General features: G+C 40.4%; 1 protein-coding gene across 2 annotated transcripts in view; it reads left to right on the plus strand.

Annotated features, from left to right (window-relative positions):
- Positions 1 to 17,879, plus strand: part of LOC306849234 (acid-sensing ion channel 2-like) — a gene marked incomplete at both ends in the record, with an annotated part of 409,828 nt that overhangs the window by 345,366 nt on the left and 46,583 nt on the right. For both annotated transcript variants that reach the window (XM_079384127.1, XM_079384126.1), the window contains one exon: positions 10,638 to 10,788. In XM_079384127.1, the coding sequence (XP_079240253.1) occupies positions 10,638 to 10,788 (151 nt within the window). The remainder of the gene's footprint in view (positions 1 to 10,637; positions 10,789 to 17,879) is intronic.

Consider the following 17,879-nt stretch of genomic DNA (forward strand, 5'->3'; position numbering starts at 1 on the left):
TTCTTCTGTGGAGCATAAAATAAGATATTTTGAATGTTGGTAACTAAACTGTTTTGACTTCCAATTTATAGACAAAAAACATTTAGAAATTCCTCAAAATGTCTTCTTTTATGTTCCAAAGAAGAGGAAAAAAGCATAGAGGTTTGTAACAAAATGACTGCATTTTTGGGTGAACTATCTCTTTGTAGGTTCCCATTCCCAAGGTGTAATAGTTAAGTGACTCAGATTTTGCGGGTTTAATGGAGGCCTACTTGGAAACTTTCAGTTTCTTGACCATTTTTTTTCTGTTCCTGAGTTGAATTTGTGTGTGAACAATGACACCATAAAAATGTCAGCGTGTCATTGATTTTATGATGGCGTGACTGAATGTGTGGAATCATGAGGCCGAGCAGGTTTGGATGGCAGACTGTCAAAAAAGTCCTGGCATTATGCCATTAGCCGCAAGGCATTGGCATTTGCTGTCCAGAGTGAGGATATAATGCGTCTGGACTCACTTCTCTTCCACTCAATGGCTAGATCTACTCAACAGCAAGGATTTTTATTCTCTCTTCCTCTCACTGTAAAAAATATATGGTAGAAAAAAAAATGAAGGCAAAAGTTTGCTTGATTTGAGTTAAGTTGAATTGATTTGCAGAATTAGTAAATGTCTTGACCAAACTTAAAATATCCAGTTACCATGACTTAAAATCTGCCATCATTATAGCAATTACATGTTTAGATTGTTTAATAAGTTTTCTATAATTGAGGTTATTAGGTTATTACGTTTTTAATTGTTTTTCATTACACGATTTAACAGTAGCATGCAAAACAGCACTATATTAAATATTTAAGGAATATTATAATAAAAATATGTATATGTGTGTGTATGTTTGTGTGTATTGTGACGAGTAGGCTGCCTCCCCCTTTATCATCATCACCACCCCATCCCGTATTCGCCGCCCTTCACCAGGCTCCCGACGGGAGTGGATGTGTGAGAGAGGAGGTGCGCTGAATAGCTAGGGTTGGCGGCGTGTGATGAGGCGCACCTGATGTGAATAGAGCCTCATCACCGCCGCTGTTTAAATGCCGAGCGCGCCTCTCCTCGAGAGACCGGTCTCTTCCCCGTGCATGCACACTGGTGTCCTCGTGGGTCCAGGAAGGGAGCGTTGAGGGATTCCTGCACCACCGGAGACGTGAGCTGCCGGACCCGTAGAGTATGGATGGAATTCTGCACCCGTTTGACGGCTGACGGGCCAGGATGCGGGCCGTTCTATCCCCCGGAAGCGCCGCGGGCAAAGGATGAATGATGCCGCTCAGAGGAAGCCGCTGATCCACGTGTCCCGGTCCCGGTCCCGAGAGGGGAGCGCGTGCGGCCACCAGACTCCGCCCCTTTCCTGGACCCTTCCTTCCCGAACAATGCCCTCCTTCACAAGCCCGTAGCACGACGAGGACACCAGATTCCCTGTTTTATTTTGGACACTTTTTACCCCCTTTGGACACTTTATTTTGATTATTGTTTAATAAAAACCTCTCCGAGGCCTGACGCCACACCCGCTGTGTCTGTCGTTTGCTCCTCCCGCCACAGTATATATATATACAGACACACACACACTCTCTCTCTCTCTCTCTCTCTCTCTCTTCCAGTTTATTTCAGTGAAAATTTTATTAAGAATCACTTTTTTAAATTGATATTTTGTTTCCAACTCTCTCTTCTCCTAGAGTATCCACAGCAATAAATTCATCAAACTGAGATTCCATCCTATGGAAACATAACAGACACTTCATGGTGCAAAAGCCACTTTAAAGATAAACACACACTGCAGAGAGGGATAAAGGAATGGAGGGAGAGCCTGGATACAGCAAATGAAATGAGAAAACGATGGCATCCATGTCTGAAGAAGATAATCCATGTGGCTGGTGACAAGGGAGAAAAAAAACCCACCAGGCCGGTGACTGATAAGACTCAGAGACATCATAGAGCACTTCCAGGTCTTTAGATGGGAAATAGCAAAACATTATGCTCCTGGCACACCAGTTGAAACTTCTCCAGTTTTGAGGATGACTTTACTTAGTGCGAACATTTGCAGAAAAGACCACATTTTTCTCTGCGGGTTTAAAACCCTTGGGGTAGTTTTAATTTTCACAGTTTCAGTGATAAATAGCCTGCCAGTCAGAGAGCCGATCTACGTACTGCATAATCAGTCAGTAAATAAAAATATAGCGTGTGCGAATACAAGGTGATCAGCTCTATGGGGAGTGTTCATAACATGCTCCTTTAACATAGTAGTTAGCAGTCGAGAAGACGTTTCGGACCACTCCAAATAGCATCTAATCACAGACCACATAAATATTCAGATTAACCTGATTTATTCATACATATATATTCTTAATTGAAACCTTGAACGTGCTAGAGAGAGCAGCTAAACAACTAGATGTAAATGAGTGTGACCTTTTGTGAACATCAAGTTGTGCTTTATCTCCTACTGCTTTCCCTAAATATGATTATCATAATGTATTCCTAGTCGGCATATTCTTACGGTCGACCCGCTGCACATTCACCTGTCAAAGGAGCCCCCTACCACAGTCAAGCTTCTTTTGCCTACAGCTATATCACACATGCACCTTCGCTAATAGCGTCTCTGTCTGTGTCATTAAAAGCAATGGGCATCACTCAAACCAGGTCACGCCATTTTGTTCTAGAACACTTGAACTGCTTCCTTTCTTTGAATGTTTAATGAGATTTTTTTTATTCGTAGAAGCGCACAAATCAGCTAATGAGCATGATTCAGCTCACAAAGGCACTTATACACCAACATCCACAACGAAACACGCTTCTGAAGTTTGTTATGAGATGCAAGTTAATTGAAAGTGAATTGATGTGTTTTGTAGCATCCTGTATTTTAACAGTAACCTGCTAACCTTGAGGTTGTCTTGGTCTTGACATGAAAGCACCAAACTTCAGCACTAATGAAAGATTTTCTTCTCTGTGACGTGAAAATGGAAAAAAGAGCCACTTTTTATGTTTCATTACTTGTCTAAATTAGTTTAATGGTTTTAGAGACTATTAAGAATGTATTTGGCGTGTGTGCTCAAATCAAGCCTTCACAAATGTTTTGCTGTTTGCTGTTAGTTCAGAGAAACATCCTTGGTCAATAAAAGCAAATGAAATGACTATTGGCATGTTTACAGTGACTTTGAACATTAACATGCAAGGCACTAAGTGGTAATGACAATGCACCAACAAGGTCTTCATTCCAAACAACAGCAGTCATAATGGCTTATTGACTGTTTTTAAAGGGTTATATGTATTTGTGTGCTTTGAATCTCAGTATTCTGTGAGAAATGTTTGCAGATGTCATTTTATGATGATAAGTCTTTGGTTAACTCCTCCTAAAACCTAATTTACTAAGACAGCGATTAGCAGCCACCTTTAAATTGCATCTTTTATTAAAGTGGCTTGAGTTTTTAGATTAAATTGTTACATCATTAGCTCATTGTCAAAGCTTTATGGCTTAAATCCTAAACGGATGGTCTGTTTCCAAAGAGACGTCTTTGATTTTATGAGGAAAGACAGCTTTAAGTTGCTGGTTCCTATTTAATAATCCTCACTTCTGTTTGCTTTGTCAGTTTAAATTAAATTGAATTTGAAAGAGAGAACAAGAAAAAGAACTAAAGCTGTCAGTCATTGCAGGAAATGAGTACTGTATGGCTCACTCTGTCTTTAGCATTGCTTTCCCTCTGTCCTATCTTTATCTTTAAAGGGTGATCTCTGCTAGCATTTAGCTCAGGCATGAAGGATGAGACTGAATATTCATGTCGATTTTGTGGGCTGTGGTCTGGCAGTTGCAGTCTATGGTGATTTATCTTGAACGTCTCTCTGTTTGTGTGTACAGACATGCTGTAAGGAGAAACCTTCTCAATCATTCATCCATCCATCCATCAAGCTCCTACACAAGATAGAAGCAGCTTTCAGAGATCTTAGATCTTAGTCCTTGGAAAGATACAGTTTCAAAGCAGCTTTCCAAACATAGCTTCTTGCTTATCTTCGAGCGAAGACCAAAAGCTTTCAACACTTGTTTTTCAGTCAGTGCACAGTTGCAGCCCTTGATAAAGAAATGTAGTACACCTCTCTATTCTTAAGGTTTAGTTCACCTAAAAAAAAAATATCTGTCATCATTTACTCACCCTCATGTTGTTTCAAACCTGTATTGACTTTTTGTGGAAGAATGCTTCAACTTTTTTTGCCTGTACAACGAAAGTCAATGGGGTCCAAAACAACATTGAACCCTACTGACTTTATCTGTATGGACCACAAAAATTACCATTTTACAAATTATATTTGGTGTTTCACTGAAGAAAAAAAAGTCATACAGGTTTGGTATGACATATATGGATAAGTAAATGATTTTAAATTGTCATTTTTGGTTGAACTATCTCTTTAAAGGATCTCGATTCTTAGACACTGAGGGGGTTGAAACATAATCATAATTATCATTATGAATAATGAGGGATCCAGATTTTTCAATTTACATTGTTTCTTGTACTGTCTGTTATCTTCAGAACAAGCTGAGAATTGCTTTATCTCGCTCTCGTAATTACATATCATCTCACTATCAAATTTAGTCGCAAATTAGTTCTAAAAGCAGAAAGAAAGGGATAAAGGATTTGGGTTTTGTAAAAGGTGGTGATCCCTTTTTGCTCCATTACCCTCAAATGGTTGTATTTGTCTCTGCTCAGCCCGCTGTGTAAAACACCTTCATTGGTAAATGAATATAAACGCACCCAGCTCTCCATCCTTTCTCCTGCATGTCATTTGAACAGGGAACATTGGGGTCGTTCTATGGCTCTTTCCTTGAGGGCTTTGATGAGGGAGGGCTCTGAAGGGTGACGGAGAGATTCACTTTACATCCTGGAATCAGATGTTATCTAGCTCTCACAGACCTACTGCAAAAAATGTATTTTCTCTAATATAAGCATTTTTAGGGTGAGCCAGAAGGGCATGTCTGAAGATAAAGAGGCTGCACCATTCTAATCATGTTCCTCAAACAAACAAGGCGAGAAACGCAAGTCAGAAACCCCATAACATATACGACTGTCAGTCTGATGAAGAGCAATTATAGCTGAATGATGATAAAGGTGTGGTTCGTCTAAAAAAAAAAAGTTCAAGTTCAAGTCTTTATTGTCATTCCGCTACATGTGGGGACATACAGTGGAACGAAATGTCGTGCCTCACAGGACCACGGTGCTACATAAATACAGACATACAACAATGAATAAAAAACACTATAAACCTATACACAACTAACCTACTGACAGATTTAACTATAAGTATACTATAAAAGTATTTACCCTATACAAACTAAAGAATAAAGGATAAAAAATAAAAACTATACGAATGCGTCACATAAATATTTACCCTATACAAACTAAAAAAATAGAAGATAAAAAATACAAACTATACGAATGCTTCACAAATACTGTACATGTGCAAAGAGAGACATTTGAGTCAGCAGCTGGTTGGGGAACAGTGCAGGGTGATTTGTAGTGCATGAGCATGTAAACATACATATATTGCTGAGTCTTTTGTGGGATTGTGTTCACGCAGCAGTGTGTGTAAAGTGTCCATAGTGCACATAGTGTAAAGTGTCCATAGTGTAAAGTGTCCATAGTGCACATAGAGGAGAGTGTGGTTTGTACAGGCCCACTCACCTGTGTGTAGCACACTGCGAATTGCGCACAAAAAATAAAAATAAAAAAATAAATAAAAATAAAGATTCCATACAGTTTTTTCCTTTGGTGTGGTCCATGTTACAGGAGGTAGGGGTTTGCATGGGGTTTCAGAGGGGGGCAGGGTGATTTGAGTTCAGGGCTCTCACAGCCTGGGGGAAAAAGCTGTTGAGCAGTCTGGCGGAGCAGGCTCTGATGCTCCGATACCGTCTTCCTGATGGTAGGAGCTGGAAGAGACTGTGGGAGGGATGGGAGGAGTCCTTCACGATGCTGTTGGTTTTGCTGGAGCATCGTGTAAGGAAAATGTCCAGGATGGAGGGGAGAGGGGCACCGATGATCTTAGCAGCTGTGTTCACTGTCCGCTGGAGGGTCTTGCGGTCAGCAGCATTGCAGTTCCCATACCAGACAGTGATGCAGCTGGTCAGCACACTCTCAATGGTTCCTCTGTAGAATGTGGTGAGGATGGGTGGAGGGAGATTTGCTCTTTTCAGCCGACGGAGAAAGTGTAGGTGCTGTTGTGCCTTTTTGGAGAGTGACATGGTGTTGGTGGTCCAGGTGAGATCCTCTGTGATGTGCACCCCCAGGAATTTAGTGCTGCTGACTCTCTCCACAGTCGAGCTGTCGATGGTCAGTGGGGGGTGGTCAACGGAGTTTCTTCTGAAGTCCATCACAACCTCCTTTGTCTTCTCCACATTGAGGGACAGATTGTTTGTGCCACACCATTCAGCCAGCTGTGCCACTTCCTCTCTGTAGTACATTTCATCATTGTTGCTGATGAGACCTACCACTGTTGTGTCATCAGCAAACTTGATGATGTGGTTGGAGCTGAACTTGGCAGTGCAGTCGTGGGTCAGCAGTGGGAAGAGCAGCGGGCTGAGCACACAGCCTTGTGGGGCACCTGTGCTCAGTGTGGTAGTGCTCGAGGTGTTGTGGCCGACACGGACTGACTGAGGTCTTCCAGTTAGAAAGTCCAGGATCCAGTTACAAAGGGAATTGTTAAGGCCCAGCAGGTTTAGTTTATTTATGAGCTGTTGTGGGATTATTGTGTTGAATGCCGAGCTGAAGTCAATGAACAGCATGTCCAAAACACACCATGTCCTTCCAAACCCGTAGTTTCTTTCTTCTGCAGAACACAAAAGGATAATCTACTGGCTGCTCTTTTCTGTGCAATTGTAATGTATGTGGACTAAAGCTTTCAAGCTTCCAAAAGGACTAAAAAGCAGTATGGAAGTAGTCCACATGACTTGTGTTTTCCAAGTCTTCTGAAGCCACGTGAATGCTTTGTGAGAGTAACAGACTTTAAATAGATCAAAATTTTGCCTTTTTAAAAAAAAAAAATTCTAATTCACATCCAACTTCATCCTAGTTATCCTTTTAACAATTCACGAGAAGCCATGAGAGAAGTATTGATGCCCAATTTGTGAAATTTTCCCTTTGAATTTGATCTTTCCAGTAAATCAAAAACAGTCTGCATGATTTGTTACTTGTGATGAGTCAGACTCATCTGGATTTGAGTAAAGGATAGGAGATCAGTGTCAGTCCTGTGTCTTGTTTCCCCCTCCTCTCGTGTCTCTGTTTGACCTTCCCCGTTTCCCTGTAATTATTAGTTAATTTGTTCCAGGTGTTTGTGTTAATTATCTAGTTTAGTCTGCCCTTTATAAGCCCTGTGGTTCCCTGCTTTTGTGTCGGTCCTTGAATTGTCTTCCTGTCTGTTATGTGTGATCTTTTGGACATTAAAGACTCCTGTGTGAACTCCCCGTCTCCTGGCTTCCGTGTTCTGTGCTCCCGTGAGAGCCGTGACATAAGGACCGACCTTAACATGACTACGGCTGAAGACAGGCTTTGGTGCCTGCGGCAGGATGGTCGACATTTGGTGAGTTATGTGGAGGAGTTCCTTGAGCTTTCCAACAAGGTGAGCTGGATGGACTCACCTCTCGCCCAGATCCTCCACATGCCCTACCAAATGTCCCGGCCACCCAATTCTTCCCAGCACCGCCTCTGTCCTCAGCCCAGAGCGCCCCGGCGAACCCGCGCTTCCAGAGCGCCCCCGTGAACCCACGCTTCCAGAGCGCCCCGTGAACCCACGCTTCCAGAGCGCCCCCGTGAACCCACGCTTCAAGAGCGCCCTCCACGAATTTGCGCTTCAAGAGCGCCCTCCTGTGCCTGCTCCTCGCAGGTGCACTCCTGCGTCTCCGCTGGTCCCGTCCAGCTCTCCTGCGTCTCCGCTGGTCCCGTCCAGCTCTCCTGCGTCTCCGCTGGTCCCGTCCAGCTCTCCTGTCTCTCCGCTGGGGCCGTCCAGCTCTCCTACGTCTCCGCTGGTGCAGTCCAGCTCTCCTGCGTCTCCGCTGGTCCCGTCCAGCTCAGCTCCTCCAGAACGCCCCCAAGCGTCTGCGCTTCCAGAGCTCCCCCAAGCGTCTGTGCTTCCAGAGCGCCCCCAAGTGTCTGCGCTTCCAGAGCGCCCCCAAGTGTCTGCGCTTCCAGAGCGCCCCCAAGTGTCTGCGCTTCCAGAGCTCCCCCAAGTGTCTGCGCTTCCAGAGCTCCCCCAAGTGTCTGCGCTTCCAGAGTGCCCCCAAGTGTCTGCGCTTCAAGAGCGCCCCCAAGTGTCTGCGCTTCAAGAGCGCCCCCAAGTGTCTGCTCTTCAAGAGCGTCCCCAAGTGTCTGCGTTTCAAGAGCGCCCTCCAGTGCCGGCTCCCCGCACATACCCTCCTGCGTCTCCGCTGGTTCCGTCCAGCTCCGCGCCGCCAGAGCGCCCGACAGAGTCTGCGCTGCCAGAGCGCCCGACAGAGTCCGCCCTGCAAGAGCACCCGATAAGGCCCGCTCCTCAGTGGCTCCCAGGGGGGAACTGCCCCAAAAAGATTTTGGGGGAGGGGGTAAGAGGGTCACAGCCTGTGTAGCCGGGCCAAGGGCCAAGGCCACAGAACCCCTCTGGCGGTCCGAAGAAATAGGGCCGTGGCCTCCCGAGTCCCCTGGATCCGCCATGGCCTCCCGAGTCCCCTGACCCACCATGGCCTCCCGAGTCCCCTGATCCGCCATGGCTTCCCGAGTCTCCTGTCTCACCATGGCCTCCCGAGTCTCCCGTCCCGCCATGGCTCCCGGAACGGGCCCCGAATGCCCACCCCCCCTCCCCATTGGATGGTGTATGGCGTGGGGACACGCCTTCCGGAGGGGGGCGTAATGTCAGTCCTGTGTCTTGTTTCCCCCTCCTCTCGTGTCTCTGTTTGACCTTCCCCGTTTCTCTGTAATTATCAGTTAATTCGTTCCAGGTGTTTGTGTTAATTATCTAGTTTAGTCTGCCCTTTATAAGCCCTGTGGTTCCCTGCTTTTGTGTCGGTCCTTGAATTGTCTTCCTGTCTGTTATGTGTGATCTTTTGGACATTAAAGACTCCTGTGTGAACTCCCCGTCTCCTGGCTTCCGTGTTCCGTGCTCCCATGAAATTCCTCCCACAAAGCTATCATAACTTTAGAAGAATATAACTGCCTGGACCATTTTTATATATTTTCTATTTTACTTTTTGTGGTGCTTTTGCATTCTTTTGAAGCATGACAGCCTTTTTTTGTCTTCTTCAGAATGAAAAAACATAACATGAGAATGAGTGCATGGCATATATGACAGAATTTTCATTTTCTCATAGAAATCCAAAGGAATATTTTGGGTTATTTAGAACAAATTTCTTTGTACTGTGTCTGTAGCATACAGCCAATTATCACAGAAATTCTGACTCGCGTGTATAAATTGAAGGGAAATGCATTATGCTACGTACAAAACTACTAGCAGCCTACAAGGCCTATGAAAATTGAAGCCTATAATTTGCAGTATTGCAAATAAATCTTTCATTATGTAACTGTCAAACCTTTTCAAAAGAAAACGCTTTACAGCCTTGTTTACAAAAAAAACTCAAAATGTTATAATTACAGACCCTTGTGACAACCAGCTCCAATATATTAATTATAGATGTGTGTAATATTTAAACTCTTGTTATAATAAAAAACAAAAAACACGTTTTTATAAAAAAGTAAGGTCACACTGGAATACCAGGAAAGCACATGAGGGACAGAACATAAATATTTTAGGTGGTATGTAAACCACTGTTTATGTGCATTCTCTATTCACCGCCCGCCAGAATTACATCAATATCTTATAGCCAGATGCTCATCGACCTAGAGAGAATTGCCATCTCAGGAGGACGATTCAGACTTTACAGCTCAATAAATCGAGCGTTAGCGTCAATTCTGGCAGGTCACGTGAGTCAAGCTTGCATCAGCTGATTCTCAGCCGATCACATCTACCTATAGGAATACGACACCTATTGCGGCATTCCTATATAAGCTCTATTCAGTTTGAATCGGCAGCTTTTCCCGCTTGCTCAGGAGCAAATTACCCTCCTCCATCCCCAACTCCTCCTTTCGCGCAGTCAGGACTTTGCTTTCTGATTTTACTTGCTGAATCAGACTTCTTGAATAATGTTACACTTAAATATCATTGAGTACATCAATGATATCTGCTTTGTTCTGTTCTGCTAACCCTTGGGGGGTTATTATTATTATTATTGTTGCTGCTCTCCCTGCTCATTCATGACAGGCTGCATGGATGGACAGGGAGTTTTGCCCAGAACAGAACCATACCGCCAAACCAAACTTTATGCTGAGTATCTATCATTTTGACGATAGTGGTCCTGACAGAAATATACATTTTGATACTAGATTTTTCATGAAATGTTAAAATATACAAGTAATAAAAAATATACAAGCCTCTTCAGCTAATTTTGCCTGCTAAGCTGTTATTAAAAATGTATTTAAATGTATTTCATGGCATTTATACACATGCAGTGTGAGTCAAAATTATTGTCTGTGGGAATCAACAGCAAGATACGAATAAATGGATTAAAAAAAAACAATGAAGTCCAATAAACTTTTCCTTTTCCTCTTTCCAGGTATTTACACGTTATGGGAAGTGTTACATGTTTAACGCTGCCGAAGAGGGGAAGACTTTGAGGACTACAATGAAAGGAGGCACAGGCAACGGCCTGGAGATCATGCTGGACATCCAGCAAGATGAATACTTGCCTGTTTGGGGAGAAACAGGTACACACACACACACACACACACACACACATGCAGTCAACCCTAATCACAATATGTACACTTGAGCTTTCCCAGAGGTTTTCCTTGTTAAACATCTCTCCTCATTTGCAGGAGAAGCTCTGATTGTCTTGCAGGTGTCTGATTAGGGCAAGGTTTTGTCAGCGCTTCCAGTGTGACGCTGTCCCCAGGGACGTGGTGAATATTTGTGAGAGACACACACCTTGAAGAACAGCTGTGATGTTGTAATGGTGTAGACAAATCCAGTGGGATTCATTATCAAATAGAAGTTCTTGCATCCTGTTGAACTGATCTGATGCAGCTACACTTCTCTGAACAGTGGTACACAAAAACTTGACTTTTTTGATTACTATTGTGACAGCTATGCAAAGCATAGCTTCCCTTGTAGTGTGTACGATATTTCAAAGGAGATGAAAGTATTTAGGATTAAGAGAGCGGCATTGAGAATTCCCAGCAAAAGTTTCATTAGCATTTGAAAAGTTACAAGTTTAGCTAAGGCTGAATTCAAATATATTCCAATAAATATCTACATACTTTTTCCAACAATGAACAAAAGGAATCAGAGCGTGATGACTATACATTTCATCAGCTGTTTTGGGAGAGTGGCCTTTAAAGCAATGGCACGAATTGTACCTCAGCTTTATTGCTGCTTCAGGGCTGATGCGTAAATCCTTTAGATTTACTTTTTCCTCACTGTCACATAACTGTGATGGATATGGACAATTCTTCTAAAATTCCTATGTACCGTAGATCCAGTATATGGCCTGTTTTATGGCCCAAAGTCCATCTGTTGTCAGATCAGCCATTAGTGTGCAGTGCTGTGGGGCAAGTGCCTTTGGGGAGATTTTGTAAAGGTGAATACTGAGGTCTTATTCTCTTCCTTGCATTAAAATTTAATGCTACGATGATGCAAGCAAGAACCAATGAAGTTTGTGCACATTTTCTTCTGTTCCTCTTCTTTTCTCTTTATATGGTGTCCAGTGTTCTCGCTGCACTGCTCGTATGCAAACACATTCTCGCGTGTATCATTAAAGCACCACATTTGAATTGTATGAAGATGTTCAGTGAATAATGGCTCACACAAAGCTATCGTATGGTTTCAGAATATTGTTTTTTTGGAATCACTTTTATGATTCTTTTTTGCAATTTTTGGAGCTCATCCCACATCCATCTCCTGTTGTGTTCCATGTTGAGTAAATTAATTTTAATTTTTGGATGAATTTATCCTTTGATATTGCTCTGGCAAAGATGTTTTCATTTATTCGGTATTCATTTATTTGAGGATATTTAGATAAAAATTATCTTTGCACAGAAAATAATAGAACACTATAGGCTAACTGACAAAAACGTTTATCTTTTCATTATTCAACAAAAGTTTCATTGTTAGTTTCTTTCTTTTTTAAAACAAAAATGAAGCTGTTTTTATTCTTCAACAGAAAAGGCACATAAAGCTGAAAGACAAAATGGAGTTGATGTTTTTCACAGCAGTTCTTTAGTGAACTTTCGCAACTAATATAGGTTATAGTGGTGGGGGGAGTTTTTCAAGCTTCAAAGGGAGGTGTGACAATGAAAAAAAAATCTAGCACCGATTGGATAGACAAAAAGTCAGCAGATCACCTGTTGTATTGTTTACTTTCTTTGGAGTCTAAATGATCAAAACCAGAAAGTCATCTGTCTGCATCCACTGCTCTGACACTCGAACATTTTTAGAGGGCCATGGGGAAAGAGATGGAGAAATTGGAAATGGAAGAGGTGAAGAGGAAGTGTGTGCATGCATATGTAATATAATAAATGTGCTACGTCGTGCTGAAAAATCTTGGCATGATGCACAAGGAAGATGACACGTCTGGAGCAGAGAAAGAGTCCATGATAAACTTGCTATCATCATTTTTTAAATTTAAGACATTGAGAGAGATCCCTGAGCCTCACTGAATAAATGTGCAGCCAATCCGTCATTCTGTCTGCTGGTTTCCAACTCCTATGAATGCAGAGTGATGAAGAACTTATTCACTTTGAAAGAAGAAATGGGGAGATAAACAATATATTATGTAGAGCAAGATTCTGTGTGTTTGAATGGGAATATTTATGTGTTTATTGCTTTTTTGGATGCTGTGGTGAAGCTCAGCAGTACTGTAAATTCAGTCGAAAGATCACTACTTTGCATTCTTGTTTCTATGCATTTTGCATTCCCTTTTCTCATTTCACTTCTCTTACTTCATTTCACTTCACATGTTTTTGTGTTATATTCTTAAATTAGTTCCTTCATACTAAATAAACTTACTTTCACTATCTCTCCTTCTAATAGATACCAATTAAAGTCAATGTAAGTTGGCTAACTTTCGTTTGTAATCTTGTCTGTTGTTTGTAAGATCTAGAATTCTAAAGTATAATAATAGAGCATCACTGTAAGATACAATTTTTCTAAATAAATGTAGAGAAAGAGAGAGACTGTGCATGCGTGAATTACATGCATCTGTATTATTTAGCATTCAGACTGACCATGGTTTAAAATATTTGTTTACCTGCACATCTCTAGATGATGTTATTGATTCTGCGAGGACAATGCCTTCAAAATGTTTCAGCTTTATCAAAATACCTTTTCATTTTTGTCTTCATGTTGCTTTCTTTCTTTTATGTGAATTCTTGTTCATGCTTTTTTCTTTCCTCTTTCTTTTTTTTATTTCTAGCCATGTGTGCAAGCATGTGTGTGTGTGTGTGTGTGTGTGTGTGTGTGCGAGTGTGTGCATGTTTGTGAGGGTTGTTTACCATTTAAAACTGTTTTGAGAATGTAAATTAAATTCGTAGAACATGTGTAATTAATTCAAATGTGAATTTAAAAAAGTAAACTTAAAGTTAAATTAAATAAAAATCATATATCTGCAGGTTTTAATAAGAATAAAGTGATTATTATTATAATTAATACTTTAATATTTTTAATACAGCTTATCTCTGTATGATTTACCCATAAACAAGTCGTACACAACTTATGGGTTATTTCCATGAAATGATGATAATAATCAATGCTTAGGGCCAGATGTACTAAACAAGGCAAATTAGTGTTAGAGCGCAATTCCATAAAAGTGCCGATGGGAGGGGAAAATTCTGTGGGTTTTATTGACAATGCACACACTAAAGAGCACAGACACAGCCAGACCATTTCCATAATGACCAGCGCAATCTACCAGGAGCAGCGCAAATTAAGACATGCTTTAAGACATGGGTGTTAAATAATGGCACAAATACCAGTAATTTGACTAGCACAAAAGTTAGTAAATAGCGTTGCGTGATTCATTTTAATACTCTCCCATAAATTTTCCGCCTGAAAGGGAAACTCCTACAAATGCATATTCAATAAGGTCAGGCGCAAAAATAACTGTCCACGCCTTTTCAGCACTAATTCTTTACTGTGCATCTTTAGTAAATCTTGACAGTACTACTTTAATGCAAAAAGACGCAAGGCGCAAGCTGTTAGTAAATTTGGCTTTTAAAATGGCACCTATAGGAGTGTTTTATTTAATTTATAGATTTCATTATATTTAATATAGACTATGGTGGAAAAGCACTTCATGTCCCATGAATGCTGTTTACATACTGCCAAAATTGTACATATTGTAAATGTAATATAAAGTCACCTGGAGACAATGTGGTAAAAAAAAAAATTGTGCTGCATAGAAACATTTGGCTATGTTAATTTTACACTATTGGGCTTAGTTCAGAGAAATTTGAGAAAGCATGTCGAGAAAGCATATGTATAAATTATGTTTTATTAACAAAGTTCGGGAGGAGCACGTCAGATACTTAACCTAATTAACACAGGAGGTTCGCACTCAAGTTGATCAATGCACGGATATAAATACAGCTGTCATACCTCCATTCATTTGATGGTTAATCAGCATCCCTCCACCACACTATGGGAGGTACTCTGGGTTCGGGCCATTCCTGAGCCCGGAGCCCTTCCCCAGGACAGCACGCCAACTGCGCATTACTATACTTGCCAAATACGCATTACCTTACTCGTGCTAAATAGATTTAAGTGTGAACTCGTCAATTAGTAATTAATGACCCAGTTATGTTTTGATGTAAAATGTGTTGGGGTATTGAAAATCCTCTGTTGCTGTAACTCTTAAATTTCTTTGAATTTAAATTCAGAACATTCCTCTTAAACTCCAAATTCAACACCCTGTGAGGCTCAAATCAATTCAAATTCAAACTCATGAACTGAAAAGAAACCCATTTGAAATTCCAAACTTTGCTCAACCCTGATGTGTGCATGTGTATTTTGAAAGGTGAATGCCTCTGTGCTACAATATGTAATATATAGGTGGTCTGGTTTAGTGAGGAGACCACTAACCTCTCTTCACTCTCTTTCTGTCCTTTAAGCCTGCACTCTCATCTCGCTTCCTGATCAAAGCCGGATATTTATGCATTCTGCTCAGCAGCATGTGTTGTTTTTCCACTTTGTAGCTGTGGAAATGCCGTCTGGTTTTGGCTGGTGATCACTAAGTCTGAAATCAACAGCCTCAATCTGTAAAGATATTAAATTTCACATGGCAAATATTTGATTGAATTCTTTCCATTTCTAAACTTTAATTAAACCAACTTGCTTAATTATTGAGCTGAGGACCCCAAATTGGAGTCAATAGTAATTTTTAACCAACAATTGTTTGGTGTCTCATAGATTGCTCAACGAGAGGATGAAGAAGAGACTCTCTGAATAGGTGTCTTTGACTTTCCTTCATACGCACTCTCTCTATACCTCATTTTCCATCATCCCCTCATAATGACCTGTCTTTCATCTGTAATATCTAACATGTCAGGTGGAAGAGAAAAGACGCAAAGAGATGAACTTCAAAAGCACTGGCATGGTTTTGAGTTGAAGAGAGTCCTTCTCATCTGTCCGCAAAGAGCATCAGTCTGAAGACTGATTGAATCTTACTGATTCATCTTAACACAAATATAGATAATGTGATTGTACTTTGACTTTGTTCGTGTTTATACACATTAATCACACTAGAGTTGGGCTCAGCATTGAGCACATTATCTGATATGTATTTCATTATTTGAAATTTGAAATATTCTGTTATGTTTTGCATACCTGGACGGACCAATGGAGACTTCAGCTTGACTATGAAAAACTGCTTGTGTAAATGTATCTTATGAGCTGAATTTGAGAATTGGTAAAGAATGATCCATAAATTATTCATGCAAATTTAGTGAACAAGATCAAGAGATTCACTGAAAAGATTACACTCAAAAGAATGGTTCTGTGAATAACAACTTAAATTTTGGTTGTGTTATAGCTTCAGACGGTTTGATTTTTGTCTTTTTTTTTGCACACAAAAAAGTTATCAGCTTCAGAAGGCTTGAATTATAGCCATTCCTTTAAAATTTCACCTTCTTTCCTACATAGGAGCAAAGATGGCTATAAAAAAAAAAAAAAAAAATTCAGGTTAGTAATTGCAGGAGCAATTATACGGTATTCATTAATTATAGGGTGACATTGCAGTAGTGATTTCAGTTTTTGGGAGGTCAGTCCATTTTGCAGTGGATTCAAGGATGTTTTTTTTTGGACTGTGGGAGATTGTGGGTTGAGACATTTTTTTGGCTGACATTTCTCTATAGCCATAACAAAATTGCAACTGTCTATCAGGATATGTATATCTAACAGGAGACATTTGGTTGCATTTTAATTTGTAATTTGACTTGAACAGAGAGCGAGCTGACACCTGAACTACGCTCCAATAATTGATGACCTCTGATTTACAAATCCCAGGATTTTGCACTTCTCTGTCAAGTTATATAACAAGACTTTTATATTGGCCTTTGGCATCCTTTTCTAAGACAGTGAAAGAGGTTTATTGTAAATCCACACAGATCTAAGCTAAACTGCCGTTCAAGAGTTTGTGGTGAGTAAAATATATTAGAAAGAAATGAATAATTTCATTCAGCAAGGACAAATTAAATGGGCATTTATAATGTTACAAAGAATCTGTTAAATAATACATATGAATTAGGTATTAAGTGGCTATTTTGATGAAATTATTGCAAATATTGTTTGTATTTAGGAGTTATGGCATTGTCCAATAGAAACCAAGGACTGCTGAGATTAACAGATATTCAGGAAAGAGGACATGGGACTCACCTCAGGCATAAGAGTAAACAGAGATCCACTAGAACACATACACATCTAAACAGCACTGCAATTAAATTGCCCTTTTTATGCTATAAATATTAACATGAAACTTTAAATAATACAAAGTACAGATTTATGTTTGCTGCTTGCATTAAATGCAAACGTGTGCTTCTGGTATGTTTTGATTTTACTGTTTAGACTTCCACATCTACAACAGCAGCAAGTGTCTGAGCCTCTTGTCTTTATTCCTGTTTGTGTTTCTCTCTTCATTCTGTTTCTTTATACTCTGAGGCTTTAATTTGGAGTGACAGATTTTTATCTGGAGCAAACAATGAATTAGCATGACAATACTTTCAACATACAAATACGAAATTATTCACCAACCCAACAGCAAACATTCACATCTCATCATTAACCTGTAGAGACACATGACAGCACATTCTTTCTTACATCCCACACACACACACACACACACACACACACACACACCTCATTACTGAGATTCTGATAGTGCTGATAACAACTGTAGTGAGAAATGGTGAAAAACTGGAGCCTTCTTCACAACCAAGTACAGTCTGTAATGAAAAGTTTTCTTCCCCAGCATCACAAAGACAAAGAATCTGACGTCATTTATTGTTCAGGAAGATAAATTATTTATTATGGTTGTGATTCAGATCCACTTAATGGTTTTGGTTTCTTAATGAGTCTTTTAATGACCGTTTTAGTGCTTTGGAGGAAACGCACACAAATATAATATTCCTGATAATCTCCTGTGGCAAACTTCTGTCTAATATTGCTGCACATTTAAAATATCCCACTCTTAAAAACCCTCTGGATAATAATATGTATTCTAACAAATCTCACAAGAAATCGTCACAAATACAATGAGTGTTTTATTTCAAAACAAGTTATATTACAAGCCAAATTATTTTGTTTATTG

Source organism: Barbus barbus, assembly GCF_936440315.1.
Source record: "Barbus barbus genome assembly, chromosome: 3".
Taxonomy (NCBI): domain Eukaryota; kingdom Metazoa; phylum Chordata; class Actinopteri; order Cypriniformes; family Cyprinidae; genus Barbus; species Barbus barbus.